This window comes from Vipera berus (genome assembly GCF_964194415.1).
Source record: "Vipera berus genome assembly, chromosome: 3".
In the NCBI taxonomy this organism is placed as follows: Eukaryota; Metazoa; Chordata; class Lepidosauria; order Squamata; family Viperidae; genus Vipera; species Vipera berus.
In genome coordinates, this window is record NC_138204.1 from 53,025,241 (window position 1) to 53,049,437 (window position 24,197).

Below are 24,197 nucleotides of genomic sequence, written 5' to 3' on the forward strand. Positions count from 1 at the left end.
AATTGCATCCTTATCTGCATCATCATTTATTGTAGGTTCAGAATGACCAGTGCCAACCAACTGTGGAGGACTCTCGATGGATGAAAACTACAGAGAAAGGGTGGGAGAAACACAGTGTAAGTATACAATGTTTTTAAACTTAAAACTGTAGCTAGCAATAACTTGAGGAAGGAAAAATATACGAACTACTGGGAACTAGCACTGGATTTCAATGTACGTATCTGGGCATTCAAACTAGGTTTTTTAATATTTATAGGTGGAGCTGAGTCGTGGCAACAATGTCTTGTATTGGAAAACAACGGCTTTCTCTGTTTGGTCCAAAAACCCCAAGCCTGTGTTGGTGAAAAACATTGGGATTACAGGTCTGTGTTTTGTTGGTGCTTGCCCTTAATCTAATGAAATGAGAGGACCAGGTTTAGTGACAGGCTCAGATATCTTTCCTGCTCCCCTTGAACAGAGCAAAACTCACCATATTCTGTTCTAGAAGAAGATGATTCGGAGTGACATGAGTATTTTGAAGACTTCTTCAATTGACCATATCTATATTCCATATTTTCTCTCTTCAGAGAGTTTTGATGTGGTCAGGGCACAACCGCAATTGCAGGTGTACGGTTTGACTACAGATTGTGACAGATAGGTGAGGCGACTTGGAAATAGGAGATGAAACTTTATGAGAGGGACCTCGTTTGACTGATTGATTGGCTATCTGTATAAAATTAGTCCCATGGGTCAGAAAGGTATCGCCTACCTCTAGTCTAATTCATAGCACAAGTTGCTGATGAGGGTGGTCAAAGGATTATCTTGCTTGCTGCAAACATGTTTCCCCATCTTTTTTTCCATGTTCCCTAGGTGTGGCTTATACTTCCGAATGCTTTCCTTGTAAAGCAGGCACCTACACAGCCAAATCTGGTTCTTCCTTCTGTCAGCAATGCCCAGCAAATTCGTTTTCTTCCAAAGGAGCTACTTCCTGCCAACAGTGTGAGCCAGCAAATTATTCAGGTAATACATTGCATGCCCTAGCCATTTCTTTGATGTGTAGTTGATTTTTTGTACTTCTTAGTCAAGTAATCCCACATTTCCAGCCATGTTAGGTTTAGATGTATAAATTGTCATTTTACATCGGCCCCTCTTGGTCTTTAATTTCACTGCATGTGCTCTGTACAAATTGAAAATCAGGTATCATTCTCTTTTATATTTCTAATCCATTTTTGTTGGTGTTTGTCATATCCTTGTCCTAAATGCTACAATATTGCATGCTAGATTTTGTTTCAGCTACACTTTATTGACACTGACTCATTCAGCAGCAGCCACAAAGGTAGACAGGGAACTGTGTTTTTTTCTAATTAGTTTTCTAACAGTCGAGGGTCACAGAGATCATGGCAGTGATGTTACTGGAAGGACTAGGATTTGAGGCCCTTTTAAATAATTTGAACGGGGGAGCGTTCTTGGGTTTATTTTAACAACAAGAGCAAAATGAAATTATAGACTTAACAAACTTATAATTACTTGTGTTTGAAATATTGTAGAAAATCTAGCTGCTGAATTTTGATAATGTGGTCTTGGGGTACTACAGAAAGGGAACAAAGAGGCCGAAGGCAATAATTTAGCATACCTGATTTACTAGTTCCTTTCTGCTTCCTCTGGCACTTTTCAAAGTTCCAAAGTTCAGATAAAAAACAACAACAGAAGTTGAAATATTTATGCTGTGTTCTTGCTAACACAAACACTAGGATATACAATCCTGTATTGTTTGAATTCTTCCTGCCATATTGCTTAAAAGACAGTAGAAACTTTTCAAATCAGAGTCTCCTTTACAATGAATTGGTGCAGCCCTGTTTGAAAACTTGATGACAGAGAATCGGAAATTTAAGCAGAGTCTGCAATTTTTATAAGGTCGTTTATTTGTACTTATCTTTTCCGCTGGCATTTTTGAAACCCTCTAAATTTGGGAGTGCTTTTTAAAAAGGCTTGTATTACATGTTCACTCCACACCATTCCCATAATTTAATGAGAATATAATTCCATACAAAATTCTGCTGTTTTCTATAACTGATTCTGAGATATGGCATGGTGGCCCTAGGAGATCTCTCGATGGAAACATCCTAGATCTTTTCGGAAAAGGATAGCAGATTCAATTCCAATGTAACTGTGTGAGCTAACTTGTACATGTATGGAATAATTTAACTCATGAGACAACTAATTTGAAACTTAAGTTCAAGGATTTGTAGCCTCAACCTCATCTGTTTCATTATTCCTGACATGTTGTTGATGATGATGCTACATTAATCCACCAGTGACGTGAGATTAACTATCATTAATGTTATGCTTGAAGGATATATATGAAAATATACTATACCATATATATATTATTGCTGAAAATAGTCCTGAGTCTTTCAAATCTGCATGGATTTAATTGCTGTTTCTTTCGCAATAAAGAACCAGGTTCTTCCTCCTGCAAGCCTCGCCCAGCCTGTACAGATAAGGATTATTTTTATATCCACACTGCTTGTGATACAAACGGGGAGGTATGCAACTTCTAGAATTCCATACAGTACTGGGATGCTCTTTTGGGGGTCTTTTGAAGCACAGCCTTGATGGTCAGCATTATTCGAAATGTTTCTGCTGCAAAGTGTCATATACATATAAACAATGTGGTAATAGCAAGCACTTCCTTGTAGATACTTAATAATCAGAATGATTACCAAGACCTGAAACAGATAGGGATTGGTTAACACATCCCACATAGCCATTGTTTATTTAGCTTTAAGGAGAGTCAGAATATTTTTTCGGTTCCCTGTTCCACGAGTATTAAATTTGGGACTTCAATGGGCTGTACGAGCCACCTAAAATTCTTGGAGGTAGCCAACAAAATCCCTTCTCTTTGTGTAGCTTGATTGAATTATGTTATCTGAGAGAAGGGGGGAAATATTAAATATATGTGGTAGGAGGGAAGGATTATTATTTGTATGAACAGTAGTCATGATGAATGATACATAATTTTTTATTTAATTTATTAAATCAAATTGAACCAAATGCCATTTTGATCATGGCTCTGCCCCTTTTTTTGACTTTGCTTCTAGGTTTTGGCATACAAGTCCCAGTTCAGTCTGTGGTCCTTTTTTTCTTCATACATATTTGTATTTTTGTGTATATTTGGGGAGATAGAGTATACCATGATATACCTGTGAAAATTGTTCTCATTGACCATGCAAGTTAACCCTGGAAGTTATAGTTCAACAACCTCTAAATTATTGTAGACTGTATGCATTGCATACTGTAGATATATGATACCTTGCTTTTTGGATAATTTAGACTTCAACTCCCATTAGCCACAGTTAATATGACCAGCAACAAGGGAGTCCTGGAATTGTGAACCAAAGTATCTGGATAACATGAAATAGTTTATACTACTGTATAAGAAGTGACAATTATAAATTCTTTTGCGCATAAAGGTGCTGTAAAATGTTTTATATATGAATGAATGGATGAATGAGTGATAGCTTTATCTTCACAGACACAGCTAATGTATAAATGGGCTGAGCCAAAGATCTGCAATGAGGACGTCCCCAAGGCAGTGAAATTACCTCCATCGGGGGTAAAGATGATCTGCCCCCCTTGCAATCCTGGTTTTTTCAAGACAAATGCCAGCACCTGCAAGCCTTGCCCGTATGGAACTTACTCAAATGGGACTGGTAATGCTATTCTGTTTTTCCCCCCCTTCTGAATTAGATATAAACTCACACAAACGAGGTTCTCCAAAAAGTTTAAACTGGCACCATGCTCTGATCAGTGAAAACTGCCTCTAGAAAGCATGAACTGGGCACTTCCTGGATTCAGAAAAGAGAATTTGGTCTTTTATTGTGGGAGCTTTTCTTCTCTTTTTTTCCCCTTATTCATTGCTCTTTCTAAAGGCAACAGGGCTATGGGACTCTAAATAATACTGGTGAGGAGGTGATTCCTTGGTGTACTTAAATGAACCTTCTCCAGTATGGTGCCCCAAATTGTGTGCTTTCCAGTATAATACAGGTGTGTTTTTTTGGTGAACCATCCATAAAGCAGGAAAAGAAGAAAGAGCTAAATGAACAAAGCTATCTTTCTGTCAAGAATTTTAGCGATGATTTACCGAGGGCGTTACTGATTTATTCTTGACCTTGATATACCTGACTAATTTGGAACATGAAGAATTACTCCCTGTACAACAATTTCCTCCATTAAAACAAATGAAATTTCAACAACAAGAAACCATTAAAAGGTCATTGTGACTTCTCTACAAGTTATATGTCTGAAAAAGTGCTGCCTACTTTCATGAAAAATTTCAAGATATTACAAAAGAAAACTAAGCCAGAGTGATTCTCAAACTTGACAACTTTAGGACATGTGGCCTTCAGCTACCAGAATTCCATAGCCAGCATGTCTCAAATTCTGGGAGTTAAAAAGTCTGCATGTCTTGAAAGTTGCCAAGTTTGACAAACATTGATTTAGTGGACCTTCTTAAAGGCTGCTACCATCATAGCTGTACTATATTTACCACTGTTTCAGAAAGTGCTGTTAACCACAGCACCAATTGAAGACTGTCAGTAGCAGTAGTAATTTTTTTTCCTGACTGTATGTGTGTTTGGTGTTTTTTTTCTTCTTCTTTTAATTTGGTTCTCAGGTTGCATCAATTGCCCAGTTGGCACTGAGCCTGCGGTAGGCTTTGAATATAAATGGTGGAACACTCTGCCAGCTAATATGGAGACTACAGTCCTCAGTGGAATCAGTTTTGAATATAAGAGAATGGCAGGTATCCTCCCAATGTGTATTTTTACCTGTTGTGATTCAGGGTCAGCCTGTGGGTTCGGCAGTTGGGTCGGACGAATCAGAGGAGGAGGGGGGCGTTGAAGACCTTGCTGAGGGGGTTGAAGATCTTGCTGATGATAGCCCTCAGGCAGGCCCCTCCCACTTGGTCACCATGGAGACCCAGCTGTGTGAGCCTGACAGTGTGGATGAAGATGACCCACAGCTGGCCCTGTTCAAGGATGCCCGACGCAGGAGGCAGTCAAGTAGGAGTAAACAGAGGAAGGCTGTGGGGCTTCTCGGAAGGAAGCAGAGAGAGGCCACGCCCTGAACTCTTTATAAAGGGAATGTTTGGGGAGGGCTGGTTTGCTGAAAGCAACCGCTCAGATAGTGTTTCAAAGCTCCTGTATCTTGGTTCGTGTCTTGTTTGTTTTTTGTAGTAATAAATTTGGCAGACGTCATTCCAGCCTCTTGCCGTTTATAAAGGGGTTGCCTTTTCTGCAGGGCTGGTAGCAGGCTGGTACAGAACATTACCTAATGCATTTGAATAAGGCAAGAGGCCCTAGTTGTGCTTTGTGTCTTTATTAAATTGCACCACCAGACTGTTCACGAACCTACCCTGGACTTGTTATCTACTCTTATGGGAATGGATAGTTTATTTTTTATAGTAATTTTATTAAAGATTACAATTACCTACAACAGCCTTAGGGTTAGAGAAGAAATTTTCCAAAGTCCCTTCTAACCATGTGTTTCTATGATGAAAATAAAATAGTACAGGAGTTGAATGACTACCTCAGAAATCAGCATCTCTCAATCCCCTGATTTTTCCGTTTTTAGTTTTATTGCAAGGAAAAGAGAAGAAAGAGGAAAGTAAGAATACAATCAGGGGAAACGAAATATATAAATGACTTTCAATCATCACTACAAATATAAACAAATTTAGTGGCACTTCATCCACTTTCAGGTTACAAACCGTTGCCTCTTCATCTTATATCTCATCTCTTATCTAGAAAACCTCTTTCTGTTTGAAAACTTCCTTTTCAAAGTCATTCTCTTGGTTTGTCAGTTGTAAATCCACTTTTGAAACCATCTCTATCTAGTCAAATTAAAATTGTTCTACATCTGTACATAACAACTTTTGGACATAGTCTGTCCATAGAAGAAGACATCATTATCTATAATGTTGATATTGTGGCTAGTCTTTTCTGATTTTATTATTCAAAAGTCTCCTGTATTTTCATTGTTATGTTTTGCATCATTTTACATTTTACAGGCTAGTAAATCTTTACCTAAAAACTTTAGTCCCTCTAGTGTCCACTTTTTGAAATTATGAATTACTTAACTTCATTATATCTTACAAAAACAAAATCAGAATCTAATTCTCATGAGAAGCTGTGTGTTCTTTATAATTCCAAAATTTTATTATAAAAGTTACACTATTCCAATTTCATCTGGATCCTTAGTCCATTTATAGCTTTCTAAGCTCAGAATCTTATTTAGCTTTTTGCTGTTAATTTCACATACTTTGAATTCTTAAGCTGCAAACATGATTAAAATTTTCTTCTGTTCAGAATTGAAGGCAGACTCAAAATTGTTGTTCCAAAGGTTTCTAATCATTTAAAAGTAGTTGATGTGCAATTGGAGATTGCTGTTCTTCAGTCTCCTTGGAAAGAGCAGCTATCTGAAGCATATGTGGGAAACTTCCTGTCTTCCCCTTGTTTGGAGAGGTTCCGAAGAGTGGGTCTATTCAGGGGCTCTTCGTTTTTCACTGCAGTTGTCAGCTCCACTTTCATGGAGATATCTTCAGTTCTTTATTTCCCTCCTGGGAGCCCCTTTAATATGCAATTCTCAACTGACCTCTACTCCATTGCTATGTTATCACAGCTTTCAATGATCTGAGTTCTTCATTCCAGATTTGTTGAGATTCCAACCTCCAGAATTCCCCAGCTAATAGCAGCCCTGATCCCTGGAAAACTTCTCAAATTGTGATCCAAATGCTTCTAGAGAAATTAGTTTAAAAATGCTAGGGAGTGGATGGGAATAAATTCAAAGCAATCGATTCCTTGTGTTTCTGTGAAGGGAATGCACACATTAAATATGAGATTACATAATGGAAATAATAATCTTTCTTCAAATATATGTGGTTAACTCTTGATTTTTATTTTCAGGGTGGGAAGTGGCTGGTGACTACATCTACACAGGTGCAGGAGCTTCTGACAATGATTTCATGATTTTAACATTAGTGATTCCTGGCTTCAGGTGAGGTTACTAGTCCAAATTAAACTATTTATTGGAAATGCATTATTAGGTAAAGCAGTGTGAGCAGGTGCAATAGGTAAGTGGGAAGTGCAGATAAAGCATTAATCTAAGCAATGTGCTTAATTTCTAGGTAAGCTTCAGTCAATAGCAGCTTTTGGCTAACCATATTTGGGCTTGAAAGCTAAGCATGGTTGAATCTGGTTGGATGGGAAATTACTGTGAAATACAAAGATTGTATGCTAAACTAAAAAATCAAAAGAAAGGGTCCAAAAGAATGCAGTGGCAAATTCCTGCTGTACTGTTATCAGGAAATCTGCATAAACAAATTTAATATCTCCTAGTCAGTATTCTGCTTGCATTACTTTACAATGATAAATAACAAATGGCAGAAGGAAACAATGAAGGAAAGATTGAGCTGATTCTTAACAGAATTTTAAAATGTGATCTTTAAAACTGGGCACAATTTGTATTGTTTTGCCACAACCAAATAAATGTGCATAGATTGTACTGGTATGCTATACACTGAATCATACTTACAATGCATCTGTATGATTGAAGTATGATTCCATTGGAATATCTTCTTCTGAATATATTTGAAATGGAATGTAGATAGTGGTAGGATTCAGCCGGTTCACACTGGTTCGGTAGCTATTTTTTTTGTTGACTTTGGCAAACCAGCTGAAGCCCTATCCCTTTTTCATAAGGCCTAGAACAGATTTCCAGAAGTGCGTGAGCGCCACTTCCAGAAGTCCATTCTGAGCTGGGGAGGCCTCCCAGGCCCAGAACAGCTGACCAGAAGTGCGTGGACGCCACTTCTGGAAGTCCGTTCTGGGCCACAGAGGCCCAGGCCCAGAACAGACTCCCGGAAGCTGCTTCCACACAGAGAACCAGTTGTTCAGGTATTTGAATCCCACCACTGAATGTAGATATTCTGATTACCTAGTTTCTAAAGTTGATATTCTGATTACCTAGTTACTGAAGTAAGCAGCAATAATTGAGATGTTTCATCTATAGCGTGGGTGTTAAAGATTGTGTCATGTGATTTATTGCGACGTAACATGACTTTTTTGCCTTTGTGGAGCCAGGGTGGGCATGGCCTGTGCATGACGCATCTGGCCCGTTGGCCACCAGCTTGACACCCCTGATTTATAGCTATTTCTGCAATTTATGAGTTCTGCTTATTCATTTGCAGTCCACCACAATCAATTATGGAAGATTCTGAAAATAAGAAGGTAGCAGAAATCACTTTTGTCTTTGAAACCATCTGCAGTGTGAATTGTGAACTTTATTTTATGGTGGTAAGTTACTATTCAGCATCTAAAACCAAGAGTTATTTAGGTGTATTGTTTATTCATAGATTTATGCCATTTCATCTTTGATAGGGTATGAATTCTAGAACCAATTCCCCTGTAGAAACCTGGATTGGCTCCAAGGGAAAACAATCCTATACATACATTGTTGAGAAGAATGCTACCACGAGTTTCACATGGGCCTTCCAGAGGACAGCATACAACGAAGCGGTAAAGATTGAGAAATCTGTTTTTTACTAGTTCTTCAAATATCCTTTTAGGGGATGAGCCTCATCAAAAATTAGGTTTATTCTTAGAAATAGAGGTCATTAAATTTCGGACTTTGCCCACCATTTCCTGCAATTGTCCTGCCTTCTCTATAACTGATTACTTTTGCTATTCCAAGGCATTTGTGACACTCTGTTTTCTTCCAGGGAAGAAAATACACAAATGATGTTGCCAGATTGTACTCCATTAATGTGACCAATGTCATAGACGGTGTAGCTTCTTATTGCCGACAGTGCGCTTTGGAAACCTCTGGCTCATCCTGTACTTCCTGCCCTCATGGGCACTACATTGACAAAACATCCGGTGGTTGTTCTCCATGTCCATTAAACACTTACCTGAAAGCTCACCAACCTTATGGAAATCAAGCTTGCATCCCTTGTGGCCCTGGCACAAAAAATAATAAGGTATTATATTGTCCTCTTTACTGTTCATAACTTCTGTACTGTGACAGCTGGACATACATCATTATTTGAACAAAAGTGCAATGTGAGGAGTGCAAATATTGGAAACGACAAAGGGTTGTCACTTAAAATAATGAAAGCAATATCAGAGCAATACATCCTAATAAAATATTAGGTTCAGATATATTGCCAGAAAGTAGCAATTTGTCAGATTCTTAACATCTGCTCAAAACCAAGCATGATTCTTCTCCCAACACAACTCTCAGAAAGTGTCTTTAACAAGATTCACTAAGAAGAGATGAGTTTTAAGAATGTCAGCAGCTGCATTCTGTCTCCAGTCAATATGTCCCAATGCACATTAGAGTGGAAACTTCTTTTCTTTCTTTCTAATTGCTACCTATTGAATCAGTTATAATGAAGGAGCTTGCAGCATAACATAGAGAAAATACTATCCTATGCTTTTGACAATTTTCCAGATGGCCAAATTAGCTATCTACTATTTTATTACATAAATATGACATTTTTAAGAAATACTGTAAAAGTGTCCTCAACTTATGACAATTGAGCCCAAAATTTCTATTGGTAAATGAGACATTTGTTAAGTGAGTTTTGCCCAATTTTATGACCTTTCTTGCCACATTTGTTAAGTGAATAGTTGTTAAATTAGTAACACAGTAAGTGAATCTGACTTCCCCATTGACCTTGCTTGTCAGAAGCTACAAAGGATGATCCCATTCCATGAATTGAATTTTGATCACATGGCCATGGGGATGCTGCAAGGGCAAGTGTGAAAAATGGTCATAAGTCACTTTAAGTGCCACTGTAACTTTGAATGAATGGTCAGCATTAATATCCCAAAGAGCCAAGTCAGGGATAGCAATCTTTGTGCATTTGCCAGATTTACCTTTGGTGAGATGGGTAGCTATATATATATTTGATAAATAAATAAATAAATAAATAAATAAATAAATAAATAAATAAATAAATAAATAAATAAATGCATGCTTGCATGCATACATACATACATACATACATACATACCCTTTGCATGTGCCATTGCATGATTTTGCAAGAGTGAACAGAAGCTCAATACATAATGAAAATTAACTTTAAAAGTCCAAACTCATTGGAGATTTTAGCTTTTTCGTTCCAGGTCTTGTAAAATTTTGGGGCGCAAGCAAGATTTTAGCCATTTACTTTTTGTATCCTCATGACACGAGATGATATTTGTGAGAGATAAGGCCCTGTGGGTGCTGGAGTGCCAAGTGCCAAGTTCAGTGCATAAAATAGCAAACAAAACTTGCCTTAAGCAAAAATAACTATTCTGTTTGCTCAACAGTAGTAGGATCCTCAGAACCATACTACCTGAGCTACTTTTTCAGTTGTATACTGTGCATACACAAAGAGCAGAATATTCTTTGAAAATGTAGTCTTTCCTTTCTTCTAGCATACAGTGCTGAACGTGGTACAATCTCTCGGCAATAAATTTATAGAATATTCTGAATCTGAAATGTTGATCCTGTTATTAAATCATTGTGATCTTTTTTTAAAAAACAACAAAACCCCTCATACTGCTTTTGTGGCCCTAGATAGGCAATGAGCAATAATCAAATGTGCTAAATTGATTGCTCAATCCATGAACGCAGTCTTTCAGAGAGAAGAGTAAAATGCTATCTGTAAGAATTGCATGATAAATAGTTTGGAAGAAAATTAGATTTAACTTCATCTTCCACAAATCATCAAATAAATTATATGTATTTTTGTTTTATTGAATCATTGTAGATTTTCTTTAATACAAATAAAATTACATTCTTTCAGAAAAAGTGGATACTTCCTGCTAAAATGGAAATAGCACAAGAGCTGTTAAGTTCTTCCTCTCCGATATTCTGTTTTCTATAATCATCCATGTTGTTTGGGCAAGCAATGCTTGTCTGAGCAGGACGCTAAGGGATTCAGGAGCTGGTATTAGACATTTCAGTGACACTTGAGTGTCCTATGATTGCTGACAAAGTCAACAGTTTCTAAATTCTTCTGCTGGGATGTGTTTTCTTTTTTCCTTTAGATACATTCTCTGTGTTACAATGACTGTCACTTTTCAATCAGCATGAAGGATAGGACTCTGGAGTATAACTTCTCCAGACTGGCTAACAGCACCTCCCTTTTAGGAGGGCCAAGCTTTACTTCAAAAGGCCTGAAGTACTTTCATCATTTCAACATCAGTCTATGTGGAAATTATGTAAGTATATGTGTATTTTCATGAAGCAAACAGCAATGGAAGCATTGGAGATACCGTAGCGTAGTTTGTCCACTTAGAGCATGGGTGTCAAACTTGCGACGTCACATGACGTGTCATGACATATCACAACTTTTTTCCCCATTGCCGGCAGTGGGGTGGGTGTAGTTTTGGTGTGACGCATCTGGCCTGCGGGCTGGCAGTTTGACACTCCTGACTTAGAGCAATGTTTCTCAACCTTGGCAACTTCTCAGTTCCCAGAATTATCCTGCTAGCCATGCTGGCTAGGGAATTCTGGGAGTTGAAGTCCACACATCTTAAGGTTGCCAAGGCTGAGGTGAAACAGGGGTTGCAAGAGTCTTGTATTTTATTGTATGATCACATCTGCATCCTCATTGACTTCCCATAGTTCTTCAGTTTAATCTAAAACAGAATGCCTCCCAGTGCAAGGGTGGTGGGTGAGGATGTCAGATCAGGAAGCGTAGGCAAAACGTTTGGCCACAGACAGTGTCAGAAAGATGGTATTAGCAGAAAAAATAATACCAGCATTTTTTTACTAATTTAATAATAAATTGGAAATAAATTCTAAACCACTAATGACAAAAAAAGCCTCTTTTGCAGAAGAAACAAAACTTTGAAAAGCTGGAAGACAGGTTTTTTTTTTTTAAAAAAAGCATTAATTTGTATTGTATTTAAGCAAATGCAATAGGGACCCTCCTTTGGACAGCACCACTTAATGCATGAAGGTGGAGTTCTTGAACTGAGAAACGTGTTTGTCCATGAGTCTCCTTCCCTGTACATCTTTTGAACCCCAATTTTGCAGCACAATGACCATAGATTTTTTTTATGATTACATGTCGTCCTCAGCTTGCAATCACAATTGAGCCCAAAATTTCCATCACTAAGCAAGACAGTTAAATGCGTTTTGCCCCATTTTACGGCCTTTCCTCCCACAGTTGTTAAATGAATCACTGCAGTTGTTAAGAGTATCATGGTTGTTAAGTGAATCTGGTTTCCCCATTGACTTTGCTTGTTGGATGATCACAAAAGGATCACATGACCTGGGGACACTGTAGCTATCATAAATACATGCCACTTGCCACACATCCAAATTTTGATCACATGACTATGGGAATGCTGCAATGGTCAAAAGTCATAAAAACAGTCATAAGTCATAAGCCACTTTTTTCCAGTGCCGTTGTAACTTAAAACAGTCACTAAATGAATGGTTGTAACTTGAGGACTACCTGTACAATATTTCAAAAATAACATCTCACTTTTTAATAGCCATAAGAGACATGGTTGCTATCGAGTCTCTCTTTTTGTTTTTTCTTGTGAAGGGAAAGAAGACTGCTCTCTGCATAGATAATGTCACAGATACTCATATTTTGGGCAAAGACACTGAGTTCTCCAAGTCAACTTCATCCTATGTGTGCCAGTCCATCATGATTCCTTCTGACGTGAGGGGTTACAAAACCATGGTCTCTTCTCAGCCTGTGAACCTGGCAGATACCTTTGTGGGTGAGAGCCATTGAAAATGTTAGCCTGTTTACTGAACAGAAATCAAAAGCAGTTGCCAGATGGTGATCTTCATAGTACTGAACCAAATCCTGACCCAGTATTGGCAGAATCACTTTAATCAATGGCACAGAAGAACAAAATCATTCTATAGAAAATATTAGGTGGGAGGATCCTTTTTTCCTTTAAAAAAAAGCTCCAGGTGTCCATCACCTCTCCACAATTCTTTGCAGAATTTTTCCTTCACAAATTCTTGAGGCTCGCTAATTCCCTTTTTGCCACTGCCCAGGCTTCTCTCCAAACACAGTTAATTAAAATTGTGACACAGTCTCTAACTATTAATGTTTATTTTTTTAATAACAAAGAAAATCTCCTCTCAAATTCAGAGAGGTGGGGGGGAACCCAGAATACAGTATTTTGGCCACACTCATAGTAGAGCCATTCCCACACTTGGGCCCACCATCCTGCTCATTGTGGGTATCGGCTCCTTCCTCCAAGTCACCATAAGGTTACATATGCCTGTACCTCTTGGCACTTTTTCACTTTAGTTTTCCTCATAAAAGCAAAGTTGTGGCTCATACCATTCATCATGCTTTACACACGCACGCACACAAAACACTGCTTCTTCCTTTTTTAGACTGCATCATATAGCTAATAGTATGTGACCTTTATTGTGAAATATACTACAAAGTTTGGAACTGGCAGATAAGTAGCCAAAGACAGGTCACATATTATTAGCTACACGATATACTGTGGGAAATAAATCAGCTATGGACAAAACAAATGTATGTATCAATTACAGTAATTAATACAACATGGGATTTACCTTCTGATGCAGAAAACCTTTACCTTAATATATTTTGGGGAACAAAATGTATTTATCCTTAAAACGTATTCTCTATCTTATGTGGTGGTATTCTTATTGATTGGGATTTGATCTCTAGGAGTAACAACAAAACCTACTCTGGACAACATAACTTCTCGTGCTGATTATTTCCCAGCTGAATATGAGCACTTACCTGATGTGATATTCTTTTATAGGTAAGCTAAAGAACTGCCAAACAAGGTATGGTCAGGTTTTAACCCCATTTTTGTGGGGGGAAAATGGTATTTTTCTGAAAAAAATTCCTGGCAATATTTCAGCATCTTGGAGAAATTTGGCAAATGTATCCCTTGTGAAATCTTACTTTCCAAACCAGAACGTGATTAGAAATAATATAGCAGAAAGTGCTGTATTGCTGCTAGTGCTGAATTATCTGCATTTGACAAAGTGAGGTAGCCAAGGCTGGTAGCTGATTTGTGATTTCACGAACTGGCAATGTTATTTTCTGTGTATTCTTCGTATTTTTACTGACAATGAGAGGGCAGTGACTGCCCCAAATTATGCATATGGAACTAAAGTTGTACAATTCTATAAGAAATGCCTACTCTGCTTGAGTCAGAGGAGGAGGAGGAGAGGGAATGAGGAAGAGGAGCTGATCACTGAACCCTTGGATATTGGGGGGATTAATATTGACCATTTTGGGGAACCCTAGTTTAGATTTTCTTAAGATAATGACTTTTCTGAACTGCAGATCCAAGGATGTGACCCAGACATGCCATGATGGAAGAGCAACTACCATTAGGCTGAGATGTGATCCCCTAAAAATTGAGTTTGGAATTCTCTCTTTACCAAGGTAATGTCAAGAGACTGAGATGTTATTTTTTCCTCTCCTTCCTCTGCTTCAGGCAGATAAAATATTGTCTGAAGTGCCAAGTGTAATGCTTTTATAAGATTTAAGGAACTTCCCTGTACTTAAAAAAATGCTTGGAAGTGTGGGATTTCTTAATATTACAGTGCTCAGCTAGCTTCTGAAGTTATTCTTTAAGAATGAGCCTCAAAAAGTGTTGTACAACTAAGAGAATTTCTACAGTTACCAGCAGACTATAGCCTTGTAGTGAATCAGACAATTGGTTCCTTTAGTTTAACTTAATACTGTCAACAGTGAGCGCTAGTAGCTCTCCAGGATCTTAGACAGAAGTTTTTCCTGTTTCTGGAGCTGAAGTTGCATATCTAGTTTGGCAGTATACAGTCTTAGATCCAGTTTCTTTATTCACATTTACCAACTTGATCTCTCCCAAACTATTTCCAACACTATATATAGAAGGTGGCCTGGGTCCGGGCTATTTGAGGGAACACCTGCTGCCGGCATCAAACGCCCTTCGCCCAGTGCGCTCCCACAGGGAGGGTCTGCTCAGGGTGCCGCCGGTGAGAGATTGCCGGCGGGTGACACCCAGGGATAGGGCCTTCTCAGTGGGAGCGCCTGCCCTCTGGAACCAGCTGCCGGTGGAGCTGAGGACTGCCCCCGACCTCCGATCATTCCGCCGGGGCCTGAAGACCTGGCTCTTTGAGCTCTCGGGCCCAGGCTGAGGAGAAATTTTAATTGGGGTTTTAAGTATACAGGGTCAATTTAATATTTTTTAATTTGGTTTTTTAACTTTTGTATGGTGGATTTTTTAATTTCCTGTAAACCGCCCTGAGTCCTCAGGGAATAGGGCGGTATATAAATGTAACTAAATAAATAAATAAATAAAGGTGTGCTGTATTCTTCACAGTAGCTATAGTTTTTAAAAGAGCTTCTAAAAATGTTTTGACAATAAAATATATCAGAATGTTCAGATTAAACTGCTTTGAAATTCAGCAACTCTTACCTAAACTGTACATGAGGTATGATGTTGATCATTGGTTAACTTCCTTTAATCTGGTGTCCTCAAGACAGAAAGTGTCACTGCGTTGTTTTTTTCTGTTTGTCAGCTCCGCACGTCTCACTCTGTGTTTCTGCCAGCTGCATAGTAATCTTATCAATGTAACCAAGGTGATTGTCACATGTCCAGCCATGTTATGGTTTCATGCCTAGAACTGCGCATGTCTACAAAAGTTTTCTCACTGTACTTTATTTTTTCCCCCTCTTTGCATTCTGTCTGATGAGAAGATGTAGTCAGCTAGGAGCTTTTCTTTGCTTCCTGATTAAAGTTTTATATACAGAAGAATATGCCTCATTTTTATTTTTACCTGATGTTTACCATCGCCCTCTGATAGGGAAGTACTAATTACTTTCCCTGACAGAAAGGAGCTGCAACGTCCAGAATTCCCAACTCTTCTGGGCAGCATTAGCAGCTAGTTTAAGGGATACCTGATGGTAGGGCTGGAAAATTACCTTTGCTGAAACCTTCGACAGCTAGTTCTTGATCCGTTCTCTGCACAAGGGTGTCTTTATTTGGTTCTACTTAAGATGTTTCTTAAAATTTCAAAATAGCAAGTGTCCTGATGGAACCTGTGATGGATGCACTTTCCATTTCCTGTGGGAGTCGGCTGAAGCCTGTCCCCTCTGTTCTGCAGAAGATTACCATGCCATTGTCAGTGCCTGCATTGGAGGGATACAGGTAGGCACTTGGGCTCCGTCTCCGGGGCTCCTTCTATTACGGTAAATTGCCTGAGGCCATCAGACTTTTCCACCGTACATTATAAAATGTTGGGATCACCTTGTTTAAGAGTCAATTCAGTTGGATTTATTTTATTTTATTTTTGCAAGAAACTGAAAGAAATGCTGATTTGGAGATTTGATGATTAGAACTACAAGGGGTTGTGGAAATAATGTAGAAAAATATTAACCTAAGAGTAAGAGTTTGATGTTACTTTTTTATTGACACCAGTACCAAAGAAAGTTTTCTATTTAATTTACTTTTTTTTCCTTTTCCTTTTGCACATCTTTTTTCTTTCTTGATTTTTTTTTCTTAAACCTTTTCTTTCTTGTCTGTTTTGTCTTTTTAATTTCCTGTTTTGAAAACTCATAGGATTGTCAACATGACTTTAGAGCAAATGCTGCTTATTAACTAATTATTAATTATTAAACTCCTAATATTCCAAATTTATCAAGACATCAAGAATTATAGATTGTTTTCATGTGAGGGATAGCAAAAAAACGTAAGTATATAATATTGGAAGATTTATCTTTTTTTAATTGAAAAGTTTTACAATACATTTTTTAAATAGAAAAAAAAACTCCCTCCCCCCCTCCCCCAACCCTCCCCTACCCTCACCCTCCCCCTCCCCGACTTCCCAGAGCTGAATACAGGGTATAAAGTCACAAACTTAAGCTAAAATATGCTAACAACAAAAATAAAACATTAAATTCTATCGCACTTTAACTCTCCATAGTCATAACTATATTACTAACAAATAACTAATAACTAATAATACATCATACAAAACCACTACTTATTCAAATGCTAAATGAAACTTTTTAGTCCCATATTTATTCTGAATATATTCAATCCATCTTCTCCATTCCACAATATATCTCTGTTGCGATTGTTCTTTCAAATATGCTGAAATCTTTGCCATTTCTGCCAAATTAGAAACTTTCAAAGTCCACTCTTCTATAGTCGGCAGTTCTTCCTTCTTCCAATATTGTGCTACTAAAAGTCTTGCTGCCGTAATTAAGTTCAACATCAATTTAGCATCTATAACAGTAAAGTCTGTAATAATACCCAACAAAAACAACTGCGGAGAAAACCTTATTTTTTTCTTAAATATCTTCTGCATATTCCACCAGATTTTAATCCAAAAAGCTTTGACTTTTTTACAAGTCCACCATATGTGAAAATATGTTGCATCCTCACATCCACACCTCCAACATTTGGGCTGGCAGTTCGGATACATACTTGCTAGTTTTTTAGGGTCTACGTGCCACCTATAAAACATTTTATAAAAATTCTCTCTTAAATTTTGGGCCTGTGTAAATTTTACATTTCTAACCCAGATCTTTTCCCAAGTATCCATTGTTATAACCTCCTGAAAATTCTGGGCCCACTTTATCATACAATCTTTAACAAGTTCCGTTTCTGAATCAATTTCTATCAATGCATTATATATCCTTCTTATATGTGCTTGACCTTGATCTCTAATTTGTTTTACCAAATTTCCATCATTTATCGAAAAGCCCAACTTTCTGATCTTCTTTCCATCTTGCTTGTAACTGCCCATACTGAAACCAGGTTTGCACAATCTTTTCTTCTTTTAAAATATTATATGGCTTTAATTGCCATACATTCCTTTCTAACCTTAAAATTTCTTTATATGTGGTCTCATCATGTTTAAATCCAACATTTATATTTTCTATTGCATGTTTAGGTATTGCCCAAATTGGTATCTTATAATTTAACTTATGTCTATATTTTTTCCATACTCGCAACAGAGCATACCTTAATATATGTATCTTAAACACATTATCCACCTTCTTATCATACAATAAATATGCATGCCAACCTAATAACAAATCATAACCCTCAAGTTTTAATAATTTCCCTTGTGTTAAATTAAACCAATCACTTATTGATGATAAAGCAGCAGCCTCATAATATAATTTAAAATTTATTTATTTTTATTTATTTATTTGTTTTTATAAACCGCCCTTCTCCCGAGGGACTCGGGGTGGTGTACAGAGTAAGGTAGGCAAACATAATGAAACAGTACTGAAAAACAATAAACAAACAAACTGGGACCCCAATTAGAGCTATCAAGCCAGGCCGGACTGCTGGAATAGGTAAGTCTTCAGGTCGCGCCGGAAGGTGCGGAGGTCGGGGGCCATCCGGATTTCAGTTGGTAAGCAGTTCCAGAGGGCTGGCGCACCCACTGAGAATGCCCTCCCCCTGGGGGCCACCAGTCGACATTCCTTGAGCGGTGGCACCCTGAGGAGGCCCTCTCTGTGGGAGTGCACAGGGCGGTGGGGTGTTGACATTGGCAGAAGGTGCTCCCGTAGGTAGTCCGGACCCATGCCATGTAGGGCTTTGTATGTCATTGTTAGCACCTTGAACTTCACCCAGAAGGCAACTGGAAGCCAGTGCAGCGCACGGAGGAGAGGTGTGATATGGGAGTATCGGGAGGCTCCCAGAAGTGTCCGTGCCGCTGCACTTTGCACCAGTTGAAGCTTCCGAGTGGATCTCAAGGGCAGTCCCATGTAGAGAAATTGGGCATTTTAAGACCACCTCTTTCACGTGTATCTTGCATTATCTTAAATTTGACTCGTGGCTTTTTCCCTGCCCAAACAAATTTATTAATACCTTTCTGCCACTCCTCCAAATTTAAATCCTTTTTAAGTATAGGTATCATTTGAAACAAAAATAAAATTTTGGCAAAACATTCATTTTTACTGCTGCAATTCTTCCCAATAAGGATAGTTGTAACTTTTTCCAACCATCTAACTCTTTTTGTGTTTTTGACCATAACAATTCATAATTATTCTTATATAACTTCACATTTGAAGCTGAAAGGTAAACCCCCAAATATTTAGTCTTTTTAACTATTTCAAATCCCGTTAACTCTTCTAAAACAACCTTTTGTTCTATAGTCATATTTTTAGACTATTTTAGTTTTTTGTATATTTATCTTAAATCCAGAAACTTTCCCATATGACGTTATTATCTCCATCAACTCTACAACTGAGTAAGTCGGTTGACTTACTGTAATAACCAGGTCATCCGCAAATGCTCTCAATTTATAATCCTGATCTCTTATTTTAATTCCCTTAATTTTATTTGAGTCTCGTATTTTAATCAATAATATTTCCAGTGTTAAAACAAACAGCAAAGGTGACAATGGACACCCCTGACTTGTACCCTTTTCAATATTACATGTTTCTGTCAAACTACTATTAACTATTATTCGAGCTGTTTGCTTCTGATATATTGCTCTAATAGGTTGTAAAATTTTTCCCCAAATTCCATTTTCTCCAATGCTTTGACTAAAAATTGCCAATTCAATTGATCAAAGGCTTTTTCAGCATCCAAAAAGATCAGCGCTGCAGAGACCTGGTTATTTCTATCCAAAAATTCCAATAAATCTACAATATGTCTCACATTATTCTTCATTTGTCTACCACTTATAAATCCAATTTCATCACTATGAATCACTTGCTGCATTACCTTCATTAATCTATTTGCTAAAATGTTTGCAAATATCTTATAATCAGTATTTAAAAGCGACATTGGTCTATAATTTTTGGCTTGGGTAGCATCTTGGTCTTCCTTCGGAATCAACAAAATAAAAGCTGTTTTCCACGACGGAGGCACTTCTCCTCCCAATTGAATTGTCCTAAACAATTCTCTTAAACGTTCCACCATTTCTGACTGTAAATTTTTATAATAGACGGCAGTCAAACCGTCTGTTCCTGGTGCTTTACCCACCTTTAATTGCTTAATTGCTAAAATAATTTCTTCATCATTTATCAATTGATTCATCCCTTCCCTTTGTTCTTGTGTAAGAACAGGAATATTAACTTCCTGCAGATATGTATCTATATCTATATCTAGAATCTTATCTCTATCATACAACTTAGAATAAAAATCAACAAAAGCCTTTTTAATAAGATTCTGCTGATGCACTACTCTACCATTGTACTCTATTCTATCTATATTACGTGCCCTTTGTTTCTTCCTTAACAAGTAGGCTAACCACCTACCCGGCTTATTGGCATTACAAAAGGTGTTATGTTTAGCATACCGTAAATTAGTTGCCACTTGATCTGCCATCAACATATCAAACTGGCCTCTTAGTAAAGTAATTGCCTCTTTGATCTTCCCATCAGATGGATTCGAGATTAAAACCTTTTCTTTTCTCTTAATTTCCTCCTCTAATTCTTTTCGCCTAAATTCCAATTTACGTCTGTATTTATTATTCAGATATATTAACACTCTTCTCATATAAGCTTTACTTGCATCCCAAACCATCTCAATAGAAGTACCCTTATACATATTCATTCTTAAAAATTCTATCTTGTTTTTTACACTCTTCCACATTTTCTTGATATCTAAACAAATTTTCATTTAGTCGCCAAGACCGTCTGTCTCCATTGTCTTTTTCTATTTCCAACCATACTGGACTATGAACAGATATAGTTCTTGGACATATCTTAATCTTCTTAATCCTAGAAAAAAAATCATTGGTAGTTAATAAACTGAGCCTTGGTGGAGCAGTGGGCTAATGCCTCCTTAAGTAACACCAGCTGCCTGCAATTAGTGCAGGTTCGCATCCCACCAGGCTCAAGGTTGACTCAGCCTTCCATCCTTCCGAGGTAGGTAAAATGAGGACCCAGATTGTTGGGGGCAATTAAGCTGACTTTGTAATAATGCCGCTTGGGGTGTGTGGGTGAAAGCCCTAATAAGCAGGCATATACATAGAATGAAGGCTACTGCTAAGCTTGTAAGCCGCCCTGAGTCTTCGGAGAAGGGCGGGATATAAATGGAATTAAAATAAAAAATAAAATAAAATAAAATAATACAAAATCAATCCTGGATAGGGATTGATGCCTATCAGAGAAAAAAGTAAAGTCTTTTTCTTGCAGGTTTCTTTCTCTCCAAACATCTCTCAATTCCAAGTCATCCTTCATCTCAAAAAATGATTTAGGCAATCTAGCATGACTTGGCGTACTTCGAAAAAAGCCTCTTTTGTCCAATTGTACGTCCAAATCGCCATTCCAGTCTCCCATAAAAATACAAGATTTGTAATCCCACTGAATAATCTTGCTATATAATAGTTTATAAAATTCTCCTTGCTGTTGATTAGGAGCATATAATCCAACCAAAAGTATTTTCTTGCCTTCTATTAATAGTTCAATTATAACATATCTTCCTTGTTTATCTGTTTCAATTAAACTAGCTGTTAAAGTATTCTTGACATAACAACTCCAGTTTTCTTGTCAGGAGCAGAGGCAATAAACTGTATACCCAGCCTAGAGTTTATCAAATACTTTTGATCAGCTGCTCGAATATGCGTTTCCTGTAAACAAATAACATCATTTTTAAATTGTTTTAAATAGTGAAATACTTTCTTTCTCTTCTGCGGGGAATTTAATCCATTAACATTCCAAGTTAGAAGCTTTGTCACCATCTTTTGCGACCTGAAGCTTTTGGAGCGCCTCTTCCAGAATCACCTGCACTCTCTTCGGTTTCGCTCCTCCCACTGCTTCACTATAAGTAGGTTTTTGAGATGTAATTATGGCTTTCTGTTGTTCCTGCTCTTGTCTCATTCGTCTAGTTGCAACCCGTGTCACTCTTTGATCTCTAACCTCTTCCATTGGTACTGAAATCTGATCCACTCCTGTAGTTTGCTGGGATTCTCTATCCTTCAGCTGAATAACTCCTTCAGCTCCTTGTATACTCCCCCTTCGTGGCTGACGCTCTCCTTCATCCTTCCTCCTTTTATGTTCCGAAGATGGTGGGGAGCCTGCCTTCAAAATATTAGCATAGAAATCTCGTGCCTGCAAAACTGTGTTAAGACGATATCTTATTTATTTTTATTTTATTTTATTACATTTATTTTATTTATTTTATTTATTACATTTATTTTATTTATTACATTTATTTATATCTTGTGCCTGCATGCATCACCACCATGCCTACTGGAATCTCCCATCAAAACTGAATATCCCGTTTCCTTAATTCTTCTGCCAAAAAAGTAAATTCTTTTCCTTAAAATTCTTGGAGGAATCTCTTTCAGAATTAAAACTTCTTGCTCTGCAACTGTAAATTTGTTATTATATAAGGCTTGAATAACCTCATTTCTAATTGCTCTCTTCGTAAAATAAACCACCACATCTCTAGGTAACTTTCTTTGTCTTGCAATCCAGGAGTTAACACGAAATATTTTATCTATATCCACCATAATATCTTCTGCTGAACGCCCCAAAACCTGTTCAAGAGCTTGTGACAATACTTCTTTCAAATTTTCCTTAGGATCTTCTTTCAAACCTCTGATTCTCACAGCAAACTCCATTTCGCGATACTGTATCATTATTACATCATCATCAATCTTTTCCATCACAGTTTCAGCATCCAGCATTTTAGCATCTAGTCTCATGTTATTTTGACTAAGTTCTTCCACTCGGTCATCCAGACGTTCAATACACACTGCCAATCCTTGAAATGCGTATTCTTCTCCTCAATAAGTTCAGCTATTTCTTGGGATTGTATTTTTAAAGCATCCTGTAAATCTTTTATTGTTAAAGCTGGTGCGGGTGCCGCGGGAGGAGGCATCAAAGCCTGTAATGAAGACTGCTGAACTGGCGAAGCACCAGCACTTCTAGGAACTTTTGTTGGTTTGGAAGCCATTTTAACACCACTTAATTCTATTGCGCACTTTCACCTTCCGCACCGCTTGCAACTTTTTCCACAAAATACTCTGAGTTAAAGTTCAGATACTTGCTATTACAGCATTCTCCTGCACAGCTCTGCCTGCATCCAATTAATCCACAATTCACTATCGATAGCAGGGATGGTTGCAGTGTCCTGCTCTGCTCCAAAGCCTTGGAGCAGAGGTGTCCCGGAGTCTGGAGCAAACTCAGGCTTCGGGGGGGCTCACACCCTTCAACCACCAGAGTTTAAACTCTGGCGGTCTAGAGGAGCTCTACCCCTGCCTAAGCGCTCACCCCCTCCTCTTCTCCTGAGGAGCGGGTTTCTGAGCCACCAAACAGCTGATCGTTGCTGTTTTTGGTGGCTCTACGGAAAACAGCGGGGCTGACAGCCGAAATGGCTGCCATCAATGGAGCCTTGCCACCCGGAAGCCTGGAAGATTTATCTTTATCTGATTTGATAATAGAGATACCAAAGTGTTACCCTGAGGTAAGATGGGCAGCCAGTAAATTTTATAAATATTTTTTTAAAATAAATAAATGCTGTCAGATATGAGCACCATGCCATAGAGTCAGACATGACTGGACAGGGAAACCTTTGTCTTTATTACATTTGAATTAATCTTTTTTTCCCCCAAAAAATTGTGTTTGGCACCAAATTCATACGTTTACTATTTTATTAAATAATGACTGCTTATCAGACTAAAGCTATGACAGATCTGCTTTCCTCACTATACAACATTTAAATTTGCATTTAATTGATTACTGGGCTCTGTTAATCATTCAGTAAATATGCATGTAAAAATGAGAGATCCCAAACTGAGAAAGAAAAGAAAAGAAAAATCTGCTGGAAATCCAGACTATGCTTACTTAGAAGGCAAGTGATTTTCACAGAAATGCATAGGAATTCAAATTATAAACCACCTGGGGCAGTCAGCACTGGACTGAAACATGCCTGAGAAAAATGAGATAAATGTTCCCGCACACCTGGATGCTACAAGATAGGAAAGGCTTGCAATAATCTATTTCAGCAGCTATTTCAGTAATAAAGCTCTGATACATGTTCCTAAAGATGTCCTTTCAAGATCCCTGTAGTGTGCAATAGTGGTACAGCTAGTGGTGGGATTCAAATATGTGAAAAACCGGTTCTCTGTGTGGATGTTGCTTCTGGAAGTCCATTCTGGGCCTGGGCAACAAAAAATTAGCTACCGGTTCTGCCGAAGTAATGCGAACCAACTGAATCCCACCACTGGGTACAGCTGTCACA

General features: G+C 38.0%; 1 protein-coding gene across 2 annotated transcripts in view; it reads left to right on the plus strand.

Annotated features, from left to right (window-relative positions):
* Positions 1-24,197, plus strand: part of ELAPOR1 (endosome-lysosome associated apoptosis and autophagy regulator 1) — a 78,807-nt gene that overhangs the window by 43,054 nt on the left and 11,556 nt on the right. For both annotated transcript variants that reach the window (XR_014025832.1, XM_081322888.1), the window contains exons 5-19: positions 36-116; positions 257-362; positions 850-999; positions 2,437-2,525; positions 3,515-3,692; positions 4,655-4,783; positions 6,945-7,035; positions 8,228-8,333; positions 8,418-8,555; positions 8,759-9,016; positions 11,076-11,249; positions 12,587-12,767; positions 13,709-13,805; positions 14,339-14,440; positions 16,061-16,187. Coding sequence is in view for 1 of the 2 variants with exons in the window: in XM_081322888.1 (XP_081179014.1) it covers positions 36-116; positions 257-362; positions 850-999; positions 2,437-2,525; positions 3,515-3,692; positions 4,655-4,783; positions 6,945-7,035; positions 8,228-8,333; positions 8,418-8,555; positions 8,759-9,016; positions 11,076-11,249; positions 12,587-12,767; positions 13,709-13,805; positions 14,339-14,440; positions 16,061-16,187 (2,007 nt within the window). In the remaining variant the exon portion in view is untranslated. The remainder of the gene's footprint in view (positions 1-35; positions 117-256; positions 363-849; positions 1,000-2,436; positions 2,526-3,514; positions 3,693-4,654; positions 4,784-6,944; positions 7,036-8,227; positions 8,334-8,417; positions 8,556-8,758; positions 9,017-11,075; positions 11,250-12,586; positions 12,768-13,708; positions 13,806-14,338; positions 14,441-16,060; positions 16,188-24,197) is intronic.